This window comes from Stegastes partitus, unplaced genomic scaffold (assembly GCF_000690725.1).
Source record: "Stegastes partitus isolate 25-593 unplaced genomic scaffold, Stegastes_partitus-1.0.2 Scaffold649, whole genome shotgun sequence".
Classification (NCBI taxonomy): Eukaryota; Metazoa; Chordata; class Actinopteri; family Pomacentridae; genus Stegastes; species Stegastes partitus.
The window spans coordinates 323,542-349,517 of NW_007578380.1; the positions used below are offsets into that span (position 1 = coordinate 323,542).

The 25,976-nt window shown below is 40.3% G+C and overlaps 1 protein-coding gene across 2 annotated transcripts in view; it reads left to right on the top strand.

Annotated features, from left to right (window-relative positions):
• The window catches only part of LOC103363285 (glutamate receptor 4), a 174,177-nt gene that overhangs the window by 141,196 nt on the left and 7,005 nt on the right, over positions 1–25,976 (top strand). Inside the window, exons 10-14 of one of the 2 annotated variants that reach the window (XM_008289968.1) lie at positions 2,221–2,427; positions 6,404–6,777; positions 18,462–18,660; positions 21,223–21,470; positions 24,861–24,975. In XM_008289968.1, the coding sequence (XP_008288190.1) occupies positions 2,221–2,427; positions 6,404–6,777; positions 18,462–18,660; positions 21,223–21,470; positions 24,861–24,975 (1,143 nt within the window). Of the gene's footprint in view, positions 1–2,220; positions 2,428–6,403; positions 6,778–18,461; positions 18,661–21,222; positions 21,471–24,860; positions 24,976–25,624; positions 25,740–25,976 lie in introns of both variants that reach the window. The other variant, XM_008289969.1, reaches the window with a different exon arrangement.

The window sequence follows — 25,976 nt, forward strand, 5'->3', positions numbered from 1 at the left end:
AGAAGTGATAATTGACTTTTGTGCAGTAAATGATGGAAACAAAGAAAGAAATAAAGTTGAATTTCTTCCATTATTCCTCGACAAATGAGGTGTTTTTCTAACACAACTGTGCACATCAACTCTAGAATTATATTTCACCGTGCTGAATGTATCATCCAACAACTTACTCCTCTGTATACTATCTTTAAGCTAAGTCACATTTGTATTTTTATTTATTTTGCTCTTACTCTCCATATCTTAAAAAAATGTTGTTCAATTGGGGAAATAACCTTCAGAAATTCAGTAGTTTCTATAGTTTTGAAACCCTGTAATCAATAAATTCTGTAATCAATCAAATTCCAACAGCACGAAGAGCTGCTTTAAATCAACCATCATCGTGATACCGTCCACAGTCCGAGCCTCAGGAAACAGAGTTCTCTGATCACAGTGTCGGAGATTTGATCTGCAACTCCTCCTGTTCACGTGTTGAAATGTCCTTGAGTCAGACGCTCGAATTACTGCCAATAGCCAGACGAGCACCTTTGAATGGCAGCTGAGTGTTTTGTGAATGGGTCAAAAAGAGGCAGGTTGTAAAGTTATGTTGGATTAAAATGTCACACAAATGCAGGTATTCACCGTTCACAGCTGAAGAACGCTGATCACGTGTACTTGGTTGGGGTGGAAAATGTGCAGAACTCCAAATTAATGACTCATTTAAAACCTCTACACCAATGGCAATGAGTATGTTTAAATAAAATCTTGTGTGGTGCAGCTTTAAATTAGTATTTTTATTGTTTTGTGACAAATTAAATGTTTTCATGAACCCAACTGAAGGAAGTTTTCTTGTAGACAAATACACTGTTCAACACAATATCGATCTTTCAAAGTATAAATATTGCAGAAGTTAGCTGGCAGGTGCCTCAGTATTTCAAAATAAAAGCGTAGACATTGGCTGCTTGTCATTATGCCAATTTGTCTCCTCGTAGTGGAAAGAAACACAAACCTGGCAAATGAAAAATCTTTTATTCTGTAGCGTCAGCCGTCCATTGGTTTATGAGGTTCTACACAGTGGTGTCATCCGTTCAATCAAACCGACACCCATAAAGATGCAGCATTTATACATCGCGCCACTTGACAAAAGACTGATGCATTCGGATCTGCATGTTTTTCTTCATTTTAAGCTCCTCTGAAGCCTCCGTGTCTCCTTGAAATGAATTTCCATAACTAACAGAGCCTCAGTCATGGTGGAGGAGGAGTGAGGATGCAAGGAAGCATAATTTATCATCATGAAAAACTTGAAGTCTGTCTCTAACTGGACAGTTTTTGTCCAAAATAACTCTAATATGAGCAGTAAGACACCAGTTTGATCATGGCCTGAGATTTAATCCTTCCATACAACTGGAGTATCCAAAGTTTTTTTTTGCAGTTTCAGCTATTTTGACTGCATAAAATGACAGAGTGTAATATTTCCACCAGGTTTGCTTCATAGTGACTCAGTGACCTGGAAAGTTTAGTGTCTGCAGATTCTCAGTCTTCCCTAAACAAAGCCATCTATGTTAAACTGGATCGTCTATGTCTGGCCAGCACCACTTATCAGGTACTTACAATGCAGCCCTGAGGTTCCAGTTTCACCACCATTACTGTCTCGGGTTATGTGAATGTCAGCTGCTAATGAACCTTGAGTCATGTGATTTAGGGATAAGAAAAAATACCTGAAACTCCTCATCTGTCAGTTAGAACTGAAGAACCTGCTTCAAGAACCAAAGGTTGTTTTCAGCTGAAGCGCTTAATAAACCAATAATCAAATGTGTCACTCAGGCCTAAAGAGTATGTTGATAGTATTTCCTACCTCATGATATATTTGGAAAGCAGATGTTTCTGCTATTTTGAGACCTGCATTGTTTTTGCTAGCTAGCAGTTTCCTTGGTTACTTTGTTGTGTTTCTATGGGTTTTTTTTTTTTTTCTGCCGCCATCAGTGGAATTGCTTTAAACTATCAGCTGGTTGTGTATTTTATCATCTGCATGCTAAAGTGGGACCCACTCACCAAACCATCGCTCCATAGCGCCACAAGTGGCCAAAAAAAAGCTCAACAGGTCACCTTTAATCTCAACTATGGTTTGTATAAACGAGCTACAGCTTCTGTTGTCTGTTGTCACCGAGTCATTGCACGAGTCCTCATGTCTGTGCGTCTGTCTGCCTGTCTGACGGTTTGGTTCATTGGTTATGGTCCCTTGTGTAGGAGGGTCCCTACGTGATGCTCAAGAAGAACTGGGAGATGTACGAGGGCAACGACCAGTACGAGGGTTACTGCGTGGACCTGGCCTCGGAGATCGCCAAACACATCGGCATCAAGTACAAGATCTCCATCGTCCCCGACGGAAAGTATGGCGCCCGGGACCCGGAGACGAAGATCTGGAATGGGATGGTCGGGGAGCTGGTGTACGGGGTAAGAACTCTGGTTTTCACACTTTTTGGTTCCTCTACAGTCTAAAAATATAATGTTGAGGCTCCACAAAATCATGAATGTAACAGTTTTTTGAGTAACTTTTTGAGTTATGACAACTTCTAATGAGATTATGTTTAACCAGCACAATACAGTGAGGTGAAAGAATTGTATAGTGGCCGATGGTGCCAACGACGTGCATATACACAAATGAGCTGCATATACATGAATGCATTGCATAAACAGAAACGCACTGCAACAAGAAAACTCTGCAAACAGAAACGCACTGCAACAAGAAAATGCTGCCTATCCACTCACACAACGGAAGTGCCCCAGCACAAATTTTAAACCAATACATTTCAACTAGAGCTATCTTTTGTGTCTGGGACACGTTTTTCTCCTATTAGACAGCGCATATGCTGTGATGTTTTTGTCGTTCTTTTCTTCCGACAGTCAGGCATTAACCAGTTTTATTGTTCTGGCCCGTCTACACTCATAACTATAGAGATCACTATACAGATGTGTGCGCCCACACTGACCAACATTAGTGTAGTCTGAAACAAAAATGTTTGATCATATTTACAGACAAAACTGCACGTTCCTCCAAATTCATTGTAAATTTACAAAGTATGTAACAGCTGATGGACAAATAGGTTTCAGATCAGAAACTTGTCATTAAAATCTACATTATTCATTCAAACTGCCACCAGAAAGCACATTAAAGGAGTTTTTATTGTAAAACATTTTTGCAGGAAGAGTTTTTTTGACAGTAGCTTCACTGAAAAAATGCAAAAACTAAAACAGCTGGTGAAAGTGAAGGAAGGAATGAAAACAGACAAGACTGATAAGTGTAACATGGCACAGCTATAATAAGCATATATGAAATAATTATATTTTTAAAAAGTGCTGCATCAAGAAGATGCAGAGAAAACAAAACTAGAAAGAAAACTTAGCACCATTCTGAGTTGATATTAACAGTCGACATTAGCATCAACAATTAATAAAAACAGCAAGACTTTTTATTATAAAACAAAAAATATGCTTCAAAATGGAGTAAATTCTACATAAAGGCTGGTTCTCTGTGCAGTTAAGGTGAATAAAACTGCTGTTTACAGTAAGTTAAAAAAGATGAAACACTCCTAATGTCTTGTTACATGCTGAATATTGCTTTCACAGGAGGTTTTCTTGTACAAACGGTATTTTTCGATCTGTGTCTGAAGCACCGCTCTCGTGTGTTGTTTGTTGTGCCGGTAATTAAACCCATCTGAAATGTTCTCTGGTGATATTAATGCTTGCAGGACGAGGGGAATTAGTGAAGCATTAGAGCAGAACTTTTGGAGGGGTGAGAGAAGGAGGTTGGGAGCTTGTTAAAGAATCTCCGAAGCGACATTTAGTTCGGGAGCAAAGAGTCTTTCTGCTGCTGACCTTGCTGTGGGATCAAAACGATGTAAGGATGTGGATTTGGCATGATGGCGGGATTTTAGGGCTTGTTTTGTGCTTCTGTATTTGAATGTTTTTGAGGACAAAAACATCCTTTCCTGGACAGAAAGGTGGAGGCTGCATTCACATCTTGTTTCTTTCACACATTTACCACCTTCAGACTTAATCACTGTAACACACTTCATTCATTCACAGGCATCAATTAATACAAAACACTGCTGCTGCTGCTAAGCTTTTCAGTGATTTCAGTAAAAACGGCCGCTTTGTTCCAGTCATTGCTGAATTTTACTGGTCACCACCTAATTTTGGAATCGATTTAGGATTTTATTGCTTGTTTTTAAAGCATTGCACAAGCACCATCTTACATTTTTGATTGTTTTAACATCTTCTGAGCCTGATCTAGTTGAGATCCTCTGGCAGGAACTTCAAGTCTTCTTTTAAAATACAACTGAAAAACTTATTTTATCATTTAGCATTCGCATGACTTGGTTTTACTGTTGTTGTGAAATATTTTATTTTGTTTTTTATATAATTTTCTATGTCAGTCCTTTGCTTTTTCTGTATCTTTTGCATTTTGTCTGCTTGGTTTTATCACCTATATTTAACGTGATTTGTATCTAATGCATTTAAGTGAAAATGGTAAATATGCTATTAAACTGTTTTCTTCTTATTTATTGTTTTATCGTCCAGGTCTAGAAGCGTTTCCAAAAATAAACTGAAGCGATTTAGGGGTCCTAAAGCACTGAAAACATTTAAGAAAACAATTAAAAATGGAGATTTTTCTTACCAATGTTAAATTAAAACTGGATTTTGCCTCAACTGTGGTTTAATTAAATACTTTCCCAAATCAATGAATGTCTCTTATTCTGCTGTGTATCTCTGAGAACATTACAATCCAACCTTTATGCAATTCGCTTTAAAAATGGTCAGAAGATAGTTTATGCTGTGAAGTAATGATCCTTTTCATCTTTACATGAGCAGCAGCAGCATTTTGTTTAAAACATACACACAAAGCTCATACTTTTTTTTTTTTTTTCCTTTTCGTGTGCGCGATGAGTTAGGTGGCATTTTCACGACGTGGCATTTCTGTGTTCGGCGCCGCAGTGACTCACTGTGAAGTCGACTGCAGCGAGTGCGAGCAGAGTCGCAGCTCGGCGAAGTGTCAGCACTGATCAAGCAGTACGCTGCACTTTTGGTGTAAAGACTAACCAGGTTGGTCAAAAGTGCAGGAACAAAGAGTGCAGCTCTGCTCTCTGCTGTTTCATCCCTCTAACAAGCACATCGTGGCTGGAAGACATGCTGGGCGGCGATGGTTTAATAAAAAGTCCCTTAGCAGGAAAACTTAAGTGTGGAAACTGTGCTTTTTGTCCAAGTGCAGTTGTTAGAGCACAATTTTGAACTATTTGGAGCCAGAAGTGTTCTTTTTTTTGTACATTTTCCACTTATCTGCCTCTCAGAGTCTCCTGTTTGCTTTAAATGTGGAAGTAATGTGAATTTTCTTTGTCAAATAAACCAGGGATGAATTAGATTTCACACATTTCCAAACGAGTTAAGTGCAAAGGGCTGAGATTTAGAGTAAAGATGCAAGTGGCGGGTTCTGTTGTGTGATCGGGGCCAGGGAGGAAGCTTTTTCAAGCGTTCAGGGGAACATCTCAGGACATAGAAGCTGTCAGCACTTTCCCCCAGTCTAAGACTTTGCTCATTCATTTCTCAGCTCTCCCTGAAAAGACCCACCACAAAAAGCCCTGCCTCTTTTTAACCTGCCGCGTATTTTAGCGCAACACTAAACGCCCCGAGGCTGTCATCTTAGTGCATTTTGCTGAGGATGAAAGAACTTAAATCTCTTTCATTTTCTTGTCCCTGTTTCCTCCTTTTCCCACCTCCTCAAGTGTCAGATGGTCGTAATGAAACTTTAAATTCTTGCTGATATTAAGCCCTTTTGCTCTTGAGTCAGGCAGACAAGGTCACGAGTGTTTGCTAAGTCACCAACTGTAATCTGGTTTGTGGATTTTGTGCACTTTTTTTCCACAGCTGCAGGCCTTTAGAGGTGGCCGTATCCCTTTTTTTGCCGTCCTGTGCTGTAAGCATATTTCCCTGACACATTATTTTATCCTCCCTGCTGATTCTCCCGGAGTTTCTGCTAAGCCTCGGAGCATTAGAGCATCAGAATTTCTTTTTCAATTTTCTTTTTATTTCTCCCTCTGTCTTAACTCCGAGATGTGTTCGACTGCCGTCGGTAACTCGATCGTTCTGAGATTTGTTCAGTCAAGGGAGGAATTCAGGATGTGAGCAATGTTGTGAATGACAATGACACGAGCCGAGGAAGAAATTGGGTAATTGTTGTTGTTTTGTTGCCTGGTTGCCGGCTGACTGTTGGCCTTTGGGATGTTGTATCTGTGACTAAGTGGTGTTTGATTGTCGCACGGTTCAGCTCAGAGGGATGATCCATCATTTTGCATTTGTTTATCTGTCATCAGTTGAGATTTTGGAGATGCTTTCAGAGCGGCTAATAATCAAACTCCTCTGAATAATCCCACAGAAAGCGGAAATCGCTGTGGCCCCTTTGACTATCACGTTGGTCCGGGAGGAGGTGATTGATTTCTCCAAGCCCTTCATGTCGTTGGGCATTTCCATCATGATCAAGAAGCCCCAAAAATCTAAGCCGGGCGTGTTCTCCTTCCTGGACCCGTTGGCCTACGAGATCTGGATGTGCATCGTGTTTGCCTATATCGGCGTGAGCGTGGTGCTCTTCCTGGTCAGCCGCTTCAGCCCGTACGAATGGCACACCGAGGAGCCCGAAGAGGGCACCGACGGTCCGCCAAGCGACCAGCCCCCCAATGAGTTTGGCATCTTCAACTCCCTCTGGTTCTCCCTGGGCGCCTTCATGCAGCAGGGCTGTGACATCTCCCCCAGGTAAGACGCACCTTCAACACACTGTTTCAGCTTTTTTAATGAGCATTTTCCCACTTTGTTAACATCCTTCCCCCTCAGCCTGTAGACACTTTGCATGACCCCTAGGCCAATTATAATCACAATATGCCACCACATAAGTTGGGATCATGTGGACGACCATACAGACGACTCCGTTTGAGTGTCGTATCCTTAAATCCCTCGCCTGTCAATCCAGTTAAGGCCGTCATCATTATTTCAAATGTGCTTGATTGACACAAATGGAAGCAGAACGAGTCCCGATGCCCTGCTGAGACGAGCAAACGTCTGCGACGGTGTAGAAGAAGAACAACAACACATTAGCCGGTTGTTCGGTCCTGATGTGTTTAATCTCGTTTAACATCAGCGACACTAAGAAACAGTCGAACTCAGCTGATTTTTAAGTGTCTGCATGTTTGCAAAAGACAATAATTTGCAAGTAAGGAGTCGTGGTTGTGGGATTCTTTTCTAAGAATACATATATTGCTTTATTTACTTGATATATTTACACAGAGATGTTTTTACTTTATATATTCATATGGAGACTTAATTACTTTATATCCACATATAACTGGTATGATGTGAAAACCTCATAATTTTTTAGATGTAAAATTTGACTCAAGATGTTGAATCTTGCAGTTTTATGTTTATAATTTGAGGAAACAGTTCAGCCTTTAGGGAAATATTTGTATTTGCTTTTTTCCTGAGACGGGCATGAGACATTTAATGTAAATCTAATGTGTGCATTAAGTGTGTATCTACTCACTGTTGAGCAGGGAGAAACAGCTTATCTGGATCTGTCCAGAGTTCAGATGAATGCCTACTTATACCTCTATGACGCTCTGTTGGGTATGTAACTATGTCAGGAAGACTATAAATGACAAGAAGAATTGGTCACAGATGATGATGTTTGCTGCAACAATCGTGACCAGGGAGAAAGTTATGCTTTGCAACTTTGCAGCACAACGCAACCTAACTGAACTCTAACCACACATATGTAGATGTTTTTTAATAATCCGTAAGGTTTTACACACACATCTGTAAGCAATTTATAGGGTAGAATTTGTCTAATTTACAGGCATTCCTTGTAAGTTGACATCCATGTAAAAATTGTATTATATCCAAAAATATAATTTTAAAAGTGGTTGATGAGTTTTAGTCTTAACATAATACACAGCTAAAAAAACAAAACAAAACAAGCTATTTGTTAATTATAGCGCCTAAATGTCTGCCTTGGTTTCCACTCTTAATGCTAAGCTATGCTATGCTAATAGGCATCAGGTTGATAATAGAGTTCCCAAAATGCTGAACTATTCCTTTAAATGCAAACTATTTATTTTGCTTCCTAAAGATGAACATTGTGAGGTTTTCATCTTCCACTCATGAAACATAATTAGTGTAGATTAATGAAGTCAATGAAGTAAGTTACTGGACATTAATGCATGAAGACTGTAGTTTAAACATAATCTAGAGTAATTATTAAGTATTGATATGTGTGTTGTGTGTTTTGTAGCTCCTGTGTGTCTTATCTGTTGCTGCTCATTGTGTGTGTGTGCTGCACCTGTACTCCGATATCACACCTGTTGTGTTTGTACACGGTGTGATTGTGAGACAGAGAGAGGTTGTCTAGTATTGATTTTCTCTCTCTCACTCTCTCTCTCTGTTTTCTCCAGCCATATTGTTCTTCACTGTCTGACTTGCGTACGCTGTGTTGTCTGCTTGTAAGGGAATTAGGTTGTCTCGGTGTCTGTCAGCTTTGGCCGGTGGTGCCTTTATTTTTGCTCTCACCGTCTGCGTATTTGAGCTCCAGTTACATCAGTTCTCGTTGGAGCAGCCGTCTGAAACCTGTGTGTCTTTTCATTGCTTCTCTTCTCTTTGTCCAAACTACGAGACCCAAACCCGGCACTCCTGGGGGCTTTGTGCTGCCAGTGTGGTGTCCGGTACATGTGGCGTACTTTGGAACAGTGGAGAATCGGGGCTTGTGACAGTTTGCTGTTGTGACTTAAAAGGGCTGGAGGGAATCTTTGTTTACCGATCAAAGATCAGGCCTCCTGTCTGTCATCCCACCCTGGCATCCTCTCTGTTGACATGGCGAAGCCTATAGACTGGTAAAGCCTGTAATTCTCAGTGGTTTCTCATCTCCTGTAAGGCCTTTCTTCGCAGTTTGAATGGCTTTGTCAAGCTTAAAGTTCCACCAGATGATTTGTTTGGGTTATTTTAAGCTGCTGCTGCTGCTGCCTCCTATAGTTATTTTAAGTCTTTCGTATAATACTTCTTTTTATCTGTTTTTAAGCCCTTATGGATGTTGTGCTGTAATAGAGTTGGTAAGATTTTAGGAGATGAAAGGAGGACCAAATCCAGCCTGTATCTTTCAGCCTCTCCCCACACCGGAGCAGAAACACACAAGATGGAGGATCCCGAGGTACATTATAGCCCAGTTTCACGTAAGCAACCTATAGAGGAGGCTGTAGTGGGCCTGAGACTGTGATTAAGCGCACTCATTTAGGGAGTACACTCGCTTTGTTCACATGTGTGCAGACCGTCGCCGCCATAACCACCCCATCTCCGCCTGTGTTCTGCAGATAGGGACTTTAGAGCTGCACAACAATGTCGCGCATCAGAATAAAAAAAAAAAGTCTACATTTCAACCCTCTCTGTCTCTGGCTGTGCTTTCCACCTGTCACTGCTAATCCCACGGGCATCTCCCCAATCCATCAGCGCAGAGCCCCCAGAGCCCCCAGAGCCCAGGGTTGCTTCTGCTCCCGTTTAGCCTGACAGGACAACATGCAAATCGCTCCGCACGGGGAGAGATTAGAGGAGGAAGTGACAAGTTCAGAGGTGAAGGGGTTGAATCTGGGGCGGCCGGACGGTGGAAACTCAGTCTGCATGCAAGCACGGTGTCTCAAAGTTTTCCGGGAGTCTACATCTTCATCCGCTGCAGACAGATTACATAACGAGTCCATGAGCTGTGCACATAATCTCCAGTGTTTGTCGCTTGAAACAGTTTGGGGAGGCTTTCAGGATCAAGTTTTGGTGAGGTTAGTTTTGGTCGCATCTCTGATGGTTGACTGGAGGTCAGACGGTGTCAGTTTTAATCAGACATCCCAGAGGTCCGTTTAAAGTAGCGCAACTAGTGCAGGGGAGAGATATCAGCCTTCATACAAGAACATTTTCATTGGCATCTTTCTGCTAGTTTCTGCATGAGCTTGTTGTAAAATCTGAACCCGTTGAATGTCACCTGTTCGGGAGGGCGTCCACATTAATCGCTGTGTAAGACCTGTTGTTGCTCTTCACTTAGATAGACAGTTTATTGATCCCTTGCAGGAAATTACTTTGTCACAGCAGCAACCAACATCAGTCAAGAACCAACATCTGACTCTGAACATAAAACGTTTCCAGCATGACTGGTATTCACAGAAACACTAAAACGTACTGAAGACTGAGGAAAAGCAAAGGAATGAAAGTATTTCTATTATGCAATATGCAAAATATACAGTATAGAAAAAATACATTGTGCAAAACATAACTTGCATATTTAGAATCTCCATATAACACAAAATAGAAAAATGTCTAAAAACACAAGGAACAGTCTCAGAAATACATATAACAACTGCATCGTAATACATATATTCAGGAAAGTTTTAAACAAACTCCATTCATGAAACCATTTTATGCACATGTGCAGGTTTATAATTTAACTTTGAAGGTCTACAAGAAAAAGTCAGATTAGCTGCTATTTGGCAAGTCCAGCTGAAAGTGAATTTTCAAATTTTTTTTCCACTCCAGCAAAAAAAAAAAAGATGTGTCTGTACATTTCTGTTCCATTTTAGCTCCTGGTTCCTTCAGGGCCAAGTCCGTCTCACCTCAAGTGAATCTAAAGATTGTGATTGTGAAATTGAGGAAGGTTTTTTCGTTTGTTTTTTAAAATTTGCTTTTTTCAAACAACTTTTTTAAAATCAGCAGGTGCCTAAAAATACATCATGGAAACACAGCCAGTGTCATATGTGCACTTCCAGCCTCTTAATTCCTGCTTCACCTTCCACCAAATGAGGTTGATTTAGTGTTTCTATATTTTTCCGTGTGATTCGTCACTCGTCATGCCAACAGTTTTTACTCATTTCATGACACAGCTGACAGGAAAAGCAGAGGTTGAAATAGCACAGAGCGTCTTCCTCCTCCTCCTCCTCCTCCTCCTCCTCCTATCTCTCTCTTAATAAGGGTTAATACCCCCTTCTGCTCCCTCAAGGCAGCCCATAATAATTAATTCAGTGATTAATATCCCGGTCTCCAATGGTAATGTCTCCGTGGAAACAGGAGAAGAAGGGAGCTTAAATGAAATGGTGACACGATAGTCTTTTTAATTGACTACAAATCCCCCGTGAATAGAACTGGAGTTATTCTGGTGTTTCCTTCAGAGAGCTGCACTGCGTCTCATCACCAGCCACAAGATGTCAATAAAAATGTCCTGGCAGCTGTCTAGTCATGGCTGTTCCAGGTGTTTGCGGTCGCCTCCGTCTCCGGATGGATTATCTTTGTCTCTTCTGCTGAGTCATGGCTGCCACATCTCAGGCGAGCAAATGAGAGCGCTGTGATTGGCTTGATTAGTCCTGATTAGCTCAGATTGCGCGCATACTGATGGAAAATTTCCTGATGGCTACAGATGAGGCGTAACTTTTAATTTGAGTCGGGAATTTAGGCCAACAAAAGCAGCGTTTGAAAGGTGTGGGGAGGGGGAATGACGTTCAAGTGGGCTATCTGCAAGATTCCCATTATTCTATTAATTCAATGCCAATTAGCTTTTGTTATCCAGCTGTCATGCTGCATCGCTTATTGCTCATGTCAGTAGCACTCGTCCTTCTTTGCACTCGCTTGATTTGTTGCACTATTTGAGCAAATTATGGGCTGCGCTGGAGGCCCTCGTTGCGTCTACGCACAGTGTTGGACTTCAAAGTCAAGCACCAATTTAGTGTTCCTTGCTTTGATATTGTTGCAGCGTGCCATAATTAGGTAGCATTTTAAAATTCAAACATCTCCACTAGCCTTTTAAACATCTGTTTGGAGAATCATAAGAACATTTTCTGAGCAGTGGTTTGACCTTTTTTTGGCTTTTGACTCCTTGATTCTCTGAATGTTCAACTATGGAGAGAAGTTTTCTCTGAAATTGTCTTAGTTTGAGGGATTTTAGAAGCCTTAAGAGGTAGAATAAAAATGTTCAATAAACTAACAATAAAATAAAAACATCTGACCATTAAATACAGTATTATATAATGTTTGTGAGCTTTATTTTTAATCATATTTTTTGTATATATAATAATATCCCCCCCAAAATTTGTATTTTTAGAGAAAATGATACCTGTTCTCCTCTTAAGGGGGCATTTGTCGGGTTTACACTTTAAAAATATAATGTTTGGGCTCAACAAAAACAAATTAAATGCAAAAGCTCCCATCAATCTTTCTGAGTTGAGGCAACTTCTAATGAAATTAAGTTCAACCAACAAACTATATTGAGTTTGTGGAATCAGACAATTTTAATTACCACTTAATAAGTTTCATGTCTTTAATTATCATAACAATGACCAAAAGTTTTTAAGTTGGCAAATATAAAAAATTAAGTTACTCTGAGGGGACTTGAAGTCAAGCCAATTTAATTAGGTTACCTCATCTTAAAATTTACATTTCAATCAACTAATGCAGAAATTTGAGTTTAAATTACACACATATATTGAGTTGACACAATTAGCAATATTATTATGTCAATTCAAGCCATTGAAATGGTTTTTGCAACTCAAAAGGTCTATTTTAATCACTGAATGTTTTTCTTGCAGCCATGCTTTTAATTAAGTATTAGGAACGGGTCCTTTGAATTACTTCTTAGAGTTTAAAATTGAACAGTTAAAAACAAAACAAATATGTAAGAAAAGATGGACTTAAATTACAGTCACGTTAATTAAGTAAAGCACACCTTATTTAACATCCTGGCTGCTGTTTTTGTTGCACAAAGTTTCTTTAATCACATTCAGCCCTCGCTTGAATGTGTTGAAAAGGTGAATGCAAAATGACAGATCCACTTACGATACGAGCATAGAAGATTCTTTCAAGGCTGACAGGAATTGTCGAGCAGCCGATGACAGGTGTTTAGAAAAATCCTACCCATCTGATCTGCTGAGGAGTTAATGTGGTGACTCCTCAGAACATAAAAGAACGCGTATCGCCACCTGAAAGGCTTCTTCAGCAGCCTGTATTATGATTTAAGCGAGCAGATAAACATCAGTAATAAGGATTATAAAGAGTTTAAATATGTTTTGTTATTCTAAAATAGTCAACTCTTAACTACAGAATGATTTGCTTATTTGAAATACAGCCTTTTTTTTTATCAGCGGTGTAGCTTTAAGCCTTGTTTTCTGGGGTTTTTGTTTTAAATATATTTTAGGAATGTTAGTGAGACGTTTCCCTGTTTTCTGATCTGCTACCTTTTTAATTTGCTCCATTGCTCTTTCTGATATTCTTCTCTGTTACTGAAATCCTGTTTTTTTTAATCTGCTAATTATCTCCACTTGCTGCGTGTTTACTGTTTAGTTTTTTTATTATTATGATGATGATGACTTTTTTTTTTTTAACTCAACACTTCATGCACAGATTGTTAACATTAAAAGCTTCTCAGTGGCTCAAAGGGCATAATCCCCTATTTTCTGCTTGGCTTTCATTTTAATGAAAAGAAAAAGAAAAAAAAAGCATCCGTACACTCAAATCTGTGCAAAAATCTTTTTGAAGTCCCTCTCCGGTTGTTGATTAAGCTTCGAAAAACTCTTCCCTGTGAATCAAAGTTTCATTTTTAGAAGTTTTTGCAGTAAAATAATCCTTTCCTGCCTTAACGTAACAAGCGCTGATGTAATTTAGTTATAGAGTTATAAAACTAAGCATACTGGACTGGACTTGAAACGTTCTGTTCCTGGACTGAACACAGAGCTCAGCAGTGCACATGTGCAGTAGAGAAGTGCAGGAGAAGTTTCCAGAAACTTTACGGGTTGGTGGTTCGATTCCGCCCTGTAACCTGTGTCATGGTCGTTGTGTCCTTGGGCAATACACTATGCCCACATTTCATGGTGTGAATACGTATGAATGGATTGTTTGAGGTGGTGGTCGGAGGGCAGAATGGCAGCAACGCCTCTGTCAGCTGTGGCTACAATGGCAGCTGAATGAATGTGAGTGAATGAATAAGTGACAGTGTGAAGCGACTGAGTGTCTAAAGCGCTACACAAATCTGATCTATCATAATTATTATAACACTTGGAAAGTTCATTATACTTGCTATTTTAAAGTTCTCAAAATTAAGTAAATACAGCTATATTTTAAGTAAACTTTACAAGTAGATATGAAGTAAACTACAGTTAAGACTAATGCTTATATTTACTTACCTTTTTTTGAGTGCAACCAGATCAGCTTTTCACATTTTACAGTGCAGCAGGTTTAGTGTTGCACTTTAAGGGTTCTATCAGGGCTGGAGCTGCGGACAGAACGTGGAAGCAGAGGTAGAGATCTGGAGTGACAGTTTGCCTGCAATAAATAAGTCAAACAGCCCGATCTCGCCCCAGGATTCACCCTGGGAGCAGAGCAGCACCTCCTCATTTATTTAGGCTCCACTCAAGGTCAGAGCTGCTCCCCAATCTTTCCCTCTATCTCCTCCTTTTCTTTCATATTCTCTTCTTCTGCACCCGGTTTCCTCCTCTCACAAATATTCCAACAAATCCTGTGGAGAACCTCCGCAAACACTCTGCACCAAATCATCTCTGACAGCAGCTTTTTATTTTCCTCTTTTCTTTTTTTTTTCTCACATCAGAGGAAATAAAAGAGGGAAGTGGGCCAATGTGAGCAGCGAGTGCTTTAAAGCTTCCTGCCTCACATCATCACAGTGTGTCGGATGGTTTTGCTGACTGGTCAGTGATACTAACGCAAACCGTATTATATTTAATCCTGATACGAGATTCGCTTTGCTTTCATGTCGCTTATTATCTTTGGATTTTCATTTAAATGCCTCGATCTTAGTTTTCCCTTTAAACGCAGCATTTTGCGGCCTCAAACTGAGAAATTTAGAATCATTCCACACAGTGTGACAATGTGTAGTATTTACGCTGTATATTCTATATGCTGTTGCTTCCAGCAGCTCTTTGAAGCTAAGATGTGTAGGTTATGTGAAATATTTAAACACAAGTGACCCTTTTTGTGACTCCGCAGCTGCACAAAAATTGATTGCACCGGCCTGTTTTCTTTATCATATTTGGGAATTCATTCATTGACGTAAAGGCTGGTGGGACTGAACAACACCCAGTATGTGTTTTTGGTAAATGGAAAAAGGTTATTGCATTTTGAGAAAGAAATGAATAAGAAATGAATCAAGATTGATTGCATAAACAGAGGAGTTCCAACATGCAGACCACACCAGCAACATTACATCTGCCCTGTCCCGTTTAATAAATACTAATTAATTTCACTTAGAAGTCCTGACTAATTGCTGTGTAATTGCTAAAATTATTCTGTTTTTACTCTATGAAGTATTTTTTACACCCCAAGGCTACTGGACTGCTGCGAAGCTTCCCGTTGCTGCAGCACTGGAGCCAATTTCTGTTTTGTTTCCACTTTATTTCTCCTAATACTTTCCCCCCGTCTGGTTTTCTACTTTCCTCCACACATGGGAGAACGGAGCTCATACATCATTACAGTCAAGTTCTCGCCAACATTTTTCACAACATCTAACAGCGATGAAACTTTTTTTTTTTCTTTTCAGACCACAGTTTTATATCGCACAAAAATATTGTAACAGCCACACTTGGATAGGTGCATGTGTCACTACAATGTAAATAATTCAACAGTTTGCCTAAAACTAAGAGCTAAAAGCATAATATTGACTCTGAACATGTTCTGACCTCACAAACTTTTCTCCTTAACATTCTGGAACCCATATTTACACAACATGGATTTATTTTTCACTGCAATATAAAAAGTCCTGCACCTCTATGTAGACAGCACAACTGTGACTAGAAGCAGAGAGAACTCAAAGATGTCTTTGTGCAGTATGACAAAGTTATGATGTAATAAATCCTTCTCTACATACTGTAAATATTTCACTACTATTAATTTGATTAGTTTCTACACTTGTCTCCTCTCTGCTCTGTGGAAACACTGCCTGCAGCTCAGTTGAGGAGTCCCTGAATTTTTGTCACAACTGTTGATTAGTTTAGGACTGATTTATGTTTAATATATTTTTAAATGAGACATACGTAATGAATCGATTTTGATTAAAAACATCTGGAATTTAGCTTAGATTTAGATCATTTTTCCAAATGTTTAGTTTGTTTGTTTTTGCTTGAGGTTTTTCTTTTTACAGACTCTAGTGGGAGCAAACTTTATTTTAGGAGAGACATGTAGAATAAAGTGACTTTCATTAACCTCTTAAGACGCGAGCTCTTGTTTGATATGCATTTTTTTATTTCTCTTTGCTATTCAATCTGATCAAATAGCAAAGAGAATAAAAAAATATAAAGAAAATAAAAATATATCTTTAAAAAATTGAAAAAGATATTTTTAATTAAAAAAAATACCAATAATATTTATTTATTCCTTTTTATTATTTATTTTTTATTTTATTTTATTTATTTATTTTTTTTTTAAATCAAAAATAATTACTGTACTGTGGTAATATAACCTAAAATGTGAATGTCACACATGTGGACCCCAGGCCTGAAGAAGTTAAGTATGACCATTTTAAGTTTAGATTTGGTTGAGTTTTTCAATAGAACACCACATCACAGCTAAAAAATCTGATGATTCTTTCTATTTTTATCGTTTCTGGCTCTGATAAATGGTACACATTTAAAAACAACAACAACAACAACAAAAGTGTGTAATATGAGCATGGCGAACAGTTTGATGAAGTGAAATGCGTCATCCTATGATTGTAATTTGGGTGTAATTTTGAACAAACCAAGCCTTTAAAATACGATTCCTGCGGGGAAGTCCATTGTTGTTTTTCTGGTTGCCATGTCGACCGTAATCAGCTGATATTACGCCCGGCTCCCTGGCAGGGATTATGATATCGTACAATATGTGGAATCCATGGTGACTTCAAGGATGAAAGAGAGAGAGAGAAAAAAAAGAAAAGAACACACCGGGAGTGCTGACGTGGCCTGAAAATTACAATTTACAAAAACTCCCAGCTTTGAGCTCCCTCCCCCCAATTCCTTCTGTTTACTGCAAGCCCATCAAGACACAGCAGTGTGTCAGTGTGGATCAAAGTCAGTGGTATCAGCCAGCAAACACACAGCTCAGGGAGTTAGAGGGATGGGATGAGAGACTCCCCGAGACTCTCCTCTTCTGGTCCCATTATTGCACAGTCCACTGCTGATTCTGTGGAAAAAAGAGGAGAAAGGATGGAGACAAATGAAAGGATTGTGGCAAAAATAAAGGAGGCTCGAGAGGAGAGGGAGAAGATGCCGTGCACGCCCTCCACCTCTTTGTTTTACAGCTAAATTCTCTGTGCTCTAAAGCCACAGCTCTCAAGGAGAAGGGGAAACAGAGCGAATGAGGGTGAGGAGGGGGGAGAGGGGAAGTAATTTGTATTCAAATCCAGAGCTAATACATCAATAAGTCTATTTCATGGGCAAAGTTTCCTGTGTGGGTGAAGGAGACATGCTCTGCTGCAGCACTCCTCTATTGGAAGCCGCTACAGGCACTTTCATCGGCACGGAGCGAGAAAATGGAGGTTTCCTCAGTGATTCTGTGGTTTAGGTTGACGGCGCTGCCTCGCACTGTGTTGGCTGTGATTTGTTAAAACACACTGTTCTTTAGCAATCAGAGCTCTGGGGGGGAGGGGGGGATGATGTGTCTAAAGGATGCTTTGTGTAAACTGTGTCCTGTGTGCATTGTGACCAGATTGCAATAAGGCACAGAGAAACAGAAGCCAAAGAAAACACTGACTGTTGCAGATGCCCATCCTTCCCTCTCCTCCCTCTCTGCATCTGACACGGAGGCCTGAGGGTTTTGTATCCTCCGCTGTTTGATTTGCACCAAGGGGAGATCTTGTTTGTTCTCCTCAATGCAGCATTTATGGTTTAAGATTCTCCTCACGACCTTCCGCTGCTCCTGAGCAGCCAGCTATCTGTCTCCCCCGAGCGAGAAAACAAGAAAAGAACAGTGCCGCCGTCACCGCTAGTCGTCGGCTGGGGGACCTGCAGCTCTTTTCATCCTACCGGTAAACAAAAAAAAAAAAAAACAGAGGAGGATGAGGGAAGCAGGGACGGTGGTAGCCTTTATCAAAGTTGGTCAACACAAGCATGTGGGGGTTTTTATGAGGCAGTGTGCACTAATGAGGAGAAAATAGAGCTCGGGCAGATTTGAGTGTTGTCAGAGCTCCACCTTGTGGTTTAGCAGCATCTTTGGAGGCCTTTCATGCTTTACTCAATCATTTTAATTCACTGCATCTTCCACCACAGACTGATTCTATTCTATGTCTTTTTATCTCACTCTCCTCTCTTCTTTATCCTAATTTGACCTCCTACAACACTCCGATTATCTTTTTTTTTCCCCTCTTATTTTGATCCCCTCCATCCCCCTCTGCTTTCTAATCCTTCCAAACTGCACCCTGCACTATTCTTCCTCCCTACCCTGTCTCGAAGATCTTTATCGGGGCGAATCGTCGGAGGAGTGTGGTGGTTCTTCACCCTCATCATCATCTCGTCCTACACGGCCAACCTGGCTGCCTTCCTCACAGTGGAGAGGATGGTTTCCCCCATAGAGAGCGCCGAGGACCTGGCCAAGCAGACCGACATCGCCTACGGCACCTTGGACTCCGGCTCCACCAAAGAGTTCTTCAGGGTGAGTTAGTGTTGATGGTTGAAGTCTCAGACAGGTAGGAGAGTCTTCGACATCTTCAGCACACCAGAGAAAAGGTTCTTAATATCTGAAGGAACTTACAGAAGCTTAGCAGACGACCTTGTATCCTAGAAATTCTGTTTTTGTACGACTGAATAGATGTTGGAGGAAATGTAATGCTGGTGTTTAACTTCATCAGCAGAGGCTGAGGTTTGCCTCCTGAGTCCTGAATGTGCTTCCATTTCGGGGAAAAAAAATCACTTTAATTCTTGCAATTTGGAAAAGCATTCATTAAATGCCTTCCTTTGTGGATAAAAACCTAATTCATGCTGCACTTTTATAGCATATAAATGTAATTTCCAGGAGCAGATGTTGTTCAAGGTCTGCGTTGCACATAATGACGATGTTACATTGAACATCTCTTGAATATATGCAGCAGATGAAGATATATTCCACTCAGATCTTCCCTTGCTGGAGTTAATCTGCCTGAGGACTGTACTGCAAAATTAGATTAATGGCTAATTGACATATGTTGAGCCTAAAGTCAGAGTTTTTTTTAACCTCCTAGAATCCCATAGTAACTGGTGTTGCATAGCTAACCAACTGTGGAGGAGGCTCTGGTCAGAGTTTGGGATCTAATTTTGCTGTAAGAAGCACATTTTTTTCTCTCACTGAGATTATACGTTATATACACAGTATCACAAACTGTATGCATTCAGCTGGTGATGCAGAAAATGCATAAATATGCCCTTAGTTTGGTCCTGATTTGCTGGTACTGCAGCTAATAGAACACAGATTAGGAAACTGATTAGTTATTGGTATTTATTGCAGAGAATATTCAATTTATCACAGTAATTTGGCCAAAACTTAAGTGCTTTCAACAGATCTTTCATTATGGGTCAGTGTCAGACCTAAATGCACTTGTTGAGCTTCATGTTTAAATGAATTTGCATGAGTTTAAAAGTTAAAGAGCTCTAATGAGCAGCTGTCATGTTAGAAATAAGTGGCTGCATTCAGAGCTCTCTGAGTGGTCAAATAAATATATTAACTCACAGTTTTCTACCAGAATTCCTCCATTCGCAGTAACAGCACTTTATGCTGCTTTAAATTTTTAATATCCCTCATAGCTCTCCATTACAGCAACCTTTCAACTGAAGTCGGCAGCACATGATTGGTCTGTTTTGTGCAGACAGAAGAGTCAAATGACATGTCAAATGCCCTTTGAGACAAGAAAACTCAGAGCCTGCTGAAGAAAACCTGGTTAATAAAGAACGCTGATAGCCACTCTCATGTTACTCGTTATCTCTGATTAGGGTTTTAGGTTTTGTTGAGCCAGTTAATGCAAAGAAAGCCTGACTTTTCTGAACTTGCTTGACTGCATGAAAGTTTAATCTTCAATAAGTTTAGTTATTTTAAAATGTTTTGGGTTTTTTTTCTTCTTCCTCTTTCTGAGGGTGCAAGTTTGGGGATATTCCTAATTGCAAAAAACATGTTTTGTAGTAGCCTTTCAGTCTGCATGCGTATATGTAGTGCTGTGGAAGCGTTTCTATCTTCTGGGATCATGCATAATGCGCACGCTATTACATCTTAGTACAGCAAAGATATAGCTTCAGGTTTGATCTTAAATTCAGCTTGATTTAAAGATGTACAGTTGGTACAGTTGGGTTCAAGTCAAGTTTCAGGTCTGCAGTTGGGCTGAAACAATATGCAGAAAACATCAATTATTTCAACAGATATTGGGATGGAGGACTTGATTTTCATCCAAATGGTAATTTTTGAAACAAGCATAAATATGACGATGTGTTGATGTTCCCGTACATCACCTCTGTAGCGGCACAGTGTTTTTATTTCTAAAGACAAATTTTACATTTGTAAAAACATGCACAGATATTGCACTTAAATGCTATTGTGATAACATTCCAATTGTTTTTGCCCTGCTGTGCAGAATTCTCCCTGCAGACTTGAACATTTTGACTAAAAATCCTTCAAACCATTCCTGCAGAACTATACACAACCTGCACCTGCACACTTAGCAAAGGCTCACAGGTTCACAGGAATACAGTCCAAAATGTTGCTTTTTCTGGATCTCTGTTTAATTTTCCATTCATATGAATATACACTGAGAAATTATACTGCCGTGAGTAATTCAAACTTACCTCCTTTTGTGCATTTATCTGTGTAGAACCAACTTTCAGCAGCTCCCTTTCAAGTGTGCAAGTGGTGGGTTTTTGAGTCAGACTGTTAAAGGCACAAAAGATTTTAAGTGGAGTATTACTTTGAGTCCATTCAGCTGAACTGCAAAAGAGAAAAGACATCCCGCTGTTTTTATTAAACGTTTCTCTGCCCATTCACCTCCATTGTGTTGAAATGAAGAACCCAACATGTAGTTTTTGTAGCTGTTCCACTAGACACGGTAAGTTATTGTGCAGATTGTAGTTAAATGTCGTCAACACAGTGCCAACGTTTGATGCTTCATGTTTTCTCTGTTTCGTATGTGAAATATGTTTCTCTCACACCACGTCTACCTCTGAACCTCCAACCCTTCCCTCCTCAAAAACCCCACAGCGGTCCAAGATCGCCGTCTACGAGAAGATGTGGGGCTACATGAAGTCTGCCGAGCCCACCGTCTTCACCAAGACCACCGCCGAGGGGGTGGCGAGAGTCCGCAAGTCCAAAGGGAAATACGCCTTCCTGCTGGAGTCCACAATGAATGAGTACACTGAGCAGCGAAAGCCCTGCGACACAATGAAAGTCGGAGGCAACTTGGACTCCAAAGGCTATGGAGTAGCCACACCCAAGGGTTCACAGTTAAGGTGGGTGGAATAGTGTAACAATATGTTCTACGTGTTGTTATGGTATTCCACCTTCCCTGGTGTGCCGCCTTTTCTATTTCTATCCGTCTCCACTTTCTGCTTGGTGTGGGTGGGTGGGGCATTTTTCGGTTTTATTTCTGTTTGTTTCAGGGCAGAAGTAGCAGCTTTTTTGACATCCGTGTTTGTTGCATGAACGTGGGGGCTTCGTTGTGACGCTGCAGGGGTTGTTGCTATATTTCATGTTCTTTCTCCTTTACAGCGCTCCACACCAGGTAAATGTTGTGCATGCTGTTTGGGGGGCCAAGAGATGTTGGAATGGCATGCCGTTAGTAAACCTGACTCATCTGAAAATGTCTTATTTAGCTGATAAACCTGCATTTTATACACAGAATATAATTAGAGATCTAGCTAATGCTACTTCAGCTTTCCTTCGCGGTTGACTGGCTCTTTGTTTCTCGACTGAAATGGTGTTTCGTGGAACCGTTTGAATGCTCGGCCCTGGGTGACTCTGCCAGACTCTGTCACTGCCTCCCGACCATAGTGGAATTTACAGACCTGCCACAGAATACAGTGTCATTACTGTGGGGAGTTGCACTTTCAATCCGCACGCTCATCGATCAAAGCCGCCAGCAAGGTCTCACTGAGGGGAACGGATAAATATACTGAAGGCAGGTGTTTGTGTGTGCAGCTTTGCAATCGCCTGCACTTTAATTTATTCCTGCACGATACACACATGTTTTTAAGAAATACCAATGAGAGCGCTTTTCTATTAAGGCTCTGCTGAATAAATGGATCATTTTAGAGCATTGATCAAATGTAATTAGAGAGACGCCTTGAAGACAACAGCCAAGCAGGAGTGTTTTTTTTCTCTATTCTTTGTGAACAGGTACCAACAAAGTAATTTGTTCCAACTCCTCACAGCCAATAAATAAATTAGTTGTTGTTTTTCTGTAAATTCCTCTGAAACTGAAATAGAGCAGAGCAGCTACTGGTTTTGTTTCGCAGCCAGGCTGGTGCCAGTTTTCAGCCACTGCTTTGACCAGGAAGAGTCCCTGACAGATCACATTAGTCCTCCTTTGCTTCCAGGCCTCCATCTTGTTGTTTTTGGGGATTATCGTCTTCTGTCAGTCACTTGTCCAGATATCAGCGAGAAAACACACCAGCAAACTTCAAGAGTTGGCAGCGCCGTCGGTTAGGGCTGTTATTTCACACGGCTCCGCGATCAATCTGCAATCATCAGCTTAAACTGAAGTATTAGCTTGTGTGCTTTGTGTTTCTGATCCATTCCCATTTCTGACTGTTTTATCTTTTATTTTCCTCTTTATTTTTCATAAATGATACAAATAAATTAAAGTGATCAAAACGCTCGCTGAAGCAAATCTCTCTCTCTCGCTGCGCTATCATCAGACATCGCTGCAGCAGCCTTCAAAAGAGCCCATGAAATTATGACGCACACTTATTTTGAAAAAGCTTTTCTTGGACATTTTTGTGCAAGTCAATCATGATTTTCCAGAAGAGCCTAATGCTCAGAAATCCGGCGAGCTTTGAATTGGCTCACATGTGTAAAACGGGTCCAAATTATGTGGAGGTGCCTGCTTCTCACAGAGCTGGACGATGCTGAGATTAAGGGACTGACGCTGCTGATTGCCAACATTTGGTGCCAAAATTTCATGTTTCAAGCTGGACAGTGTTGTGTCAATACTCAATTAAATATACATATTTTTTTATCCTTATAACAAGGATAAAAAAAATATGTATATTTTAATCAAAATGTAATATTAAACTTTAAAGTTTCCCTGTTCCAGTATATTAACTTGAGATTTTTGAGGCAAACCTTTGCAGAGTTTAAGAATATTTTAAACTAATTCGAAAAACGGAACTTTTGGCCAAGTGGTAGCGCTACACATGAACATTGGTGATCACTAAAGCCTTAAAGAATGATCCTCTGGAGACCACGAGGGAGAATTTTTCAGTATTTATTGAACTATCTCGATCTGGACTTTTCAGACATTTTGTCAAGCGCCAAGTCAAAATTATTTTTTCATATTAATAACCTTGCAACACCTTTTGATTTCTCTTACAGTGGCATCCTCACTCCCAGGTTGGACACCACTGCTGACAAATTGCTCAGCTAACTGTTTGCTAAACTCTCCTTCCCTCATTTGAGCTTTGCAGTCTGACAAAACACATTCAGTTTGACTATCTGAAACACAAAACCAGTTGGCGGGTTTGAAAAGCGCTTCAGCTTTTAAAAAGAGCCAAAACTACAAAATTTATCAAAGCCAGAACCATTAAAACTGAAAAAATGTTTGGATTTCCTTTTTTTTTTTTTTTAACTTTCCTACATATGTGACGTGGTTCTGTCAAGAAAAATAGGAAAATCTACACGTAAAATTGTGGTATTTAATCAGTCATTTTATTTTACATATCTAATTTAAAAATTAGTAAAAAATATACCACACCAACAAGAAAACACAAAATATTCTGCGCTCATTGATGCAACCATGAGGCCGTTAGTGACTCAGCTGCAAGCAGTCGTCATGTCACAAGAAATTCATGGACTTTTCAGTTAAACTGTAGTGACAGCTATGGAAAGAAGTTAAAAATGTAAATGGGAAAATGATAGTGGTGTGAATTACCTTTTTTTTTCAGTATGAACTGAAAGCGCCTGGAAAATTTCATGTTGAGTCCAGCTTTTTTCTTTTCTTTCTTTTTCTTTTTTAAAGTGAAAATAACTGATCAGAGAATTCTAGCTTCTTCTTTTTTTTTTATGATTTGCAGCAATATAACTGTGCCATACACAGAAGACATTTCTGAGTTTTCTCTTCTTCTAGTCATGGTTGTGCTGTTTCCACAGAGGAGCAGGACTTTATCTTGCAGAGAAAAAGAAGCCCACAGTGAGTAAAATATGAGAAACTACTCAAGAGGTTCAGAGGGTTAAAACCAAAGCAGTGTCAGAATAACTGCTCAAAATTCACATTCATTTTTTTTTAAACAAACTGTCTAATTTCACACAGAAGTAAATACTAAAAGCAAGGTTCTTTTAACCACTTGATGTGAATTTTGGCGGCTGAAATGTCGGCTTTTATCAACTCTTGCTTCTTAAATTATTCTAACCTGTAATGTCTCCAGTTGGTTTGTTTAGAACCGAGACGGCATTACTTCACTGAAGTCGCTGCACTGACAGAGAGAGATTTGTGTTCGGCGTGCGTTCGGGTTCTCGAATGGGATTAACGCACTTTTCCACCCCTTGTTCCCTTTTTTTTTTTTTTCTTACTGCTGCTCCTCCCTTCCCCTCTCTCCCTCCCTCCCCCCTCTCTCTTCCTTCCCTCCTGAAATTGGACAGCATACTCACCCCCCTCTCACCAAATATGTTTTATCGTTTTCAAGAAGTGCAGTTAACCTGGCAGTGTTAAAACTCAATGAGCAAGGCCTGTTGGACAAATTGAAAAACAAGTGGTGGTACGACAAAGGAGAGTGTGGCAGCGGAGGCGGTGGCGAGAAGGTTAGCCGCTATGTCGCTATGCCCATGTGACCTTGATGCGGGTAAAAAAAGAGAAATGTGTTCTTTTTTGTCGGCAACAGGAGCATCTGCCGGGTCGATCTGTCACGCAGATGGTTCAGATGCTGCAGCTTTGAATCTGGAGCGGAGAAGCGAGTACTGTTGAAGCAGGAATATTTACTGTACTGCTCACGAAGCGGTTGATTAAAGTGGTAAAACTGCTGTATTTAGTGAAAGAAGGCCCCTATTGGGTGTTTTCGTGCACTGGGGGAGCATAAGGTACATGTTCTGAGTCAATAGTTTTGGTTCAACAGTACTGGCCTCCATTTTTGTTCCAAAAAAGGTCCCGGCAGTATGCGCCCGTTCCAGAAAAGCGATGCAGCCGGGGCTCCACATATATGTCTGTTAGCTCTGCCCCTTTCCCCTAAATACCTCCCCAGTTAAATAAAACAAAAAAGAAAAACAGATATTTATCCTATCACGAGCAAAGAGACATGTAGCACACGTGGGGCCCCTTCCAGGCTTCGTCACTTTTGTAAAGAGTACTGAGCTGCTCTTGTTGGGCTTCTTCTGATTGAATAACATAAAATAACATGTCCTATGATGTTATTTATGTTATTTTCCCCACCCCACCCTTCCCCGTGATTTGAAGAACGCCCGTAAACCTTGCCGTATTGAAACTGAGTGAAGCAGGAGTCTTAGACAAACTGAAAAACAAATGGTGGTACGATAAGGGGGAGTGTGGACCCAAGGACTCGGGAAGTAAGGTCAGTCTCCAGCAGCCTGGGAGCCTCCCCTCCTCTCTTTGTCTCTATGCACACTTTTTACAGCGCTGGCAGTACTGTTCTGTTATTACAGCAGGCTGGCTGATACACACACACACACACACACAGACACACACACATAGATGTAACACTGAGAAAGTGACAGGCAGAGACTTGAGGTGTAGCCTGAGGGATGCAGCATGACAGACACAAGGCATGGCACAGCGTTTTTTTTTTTTT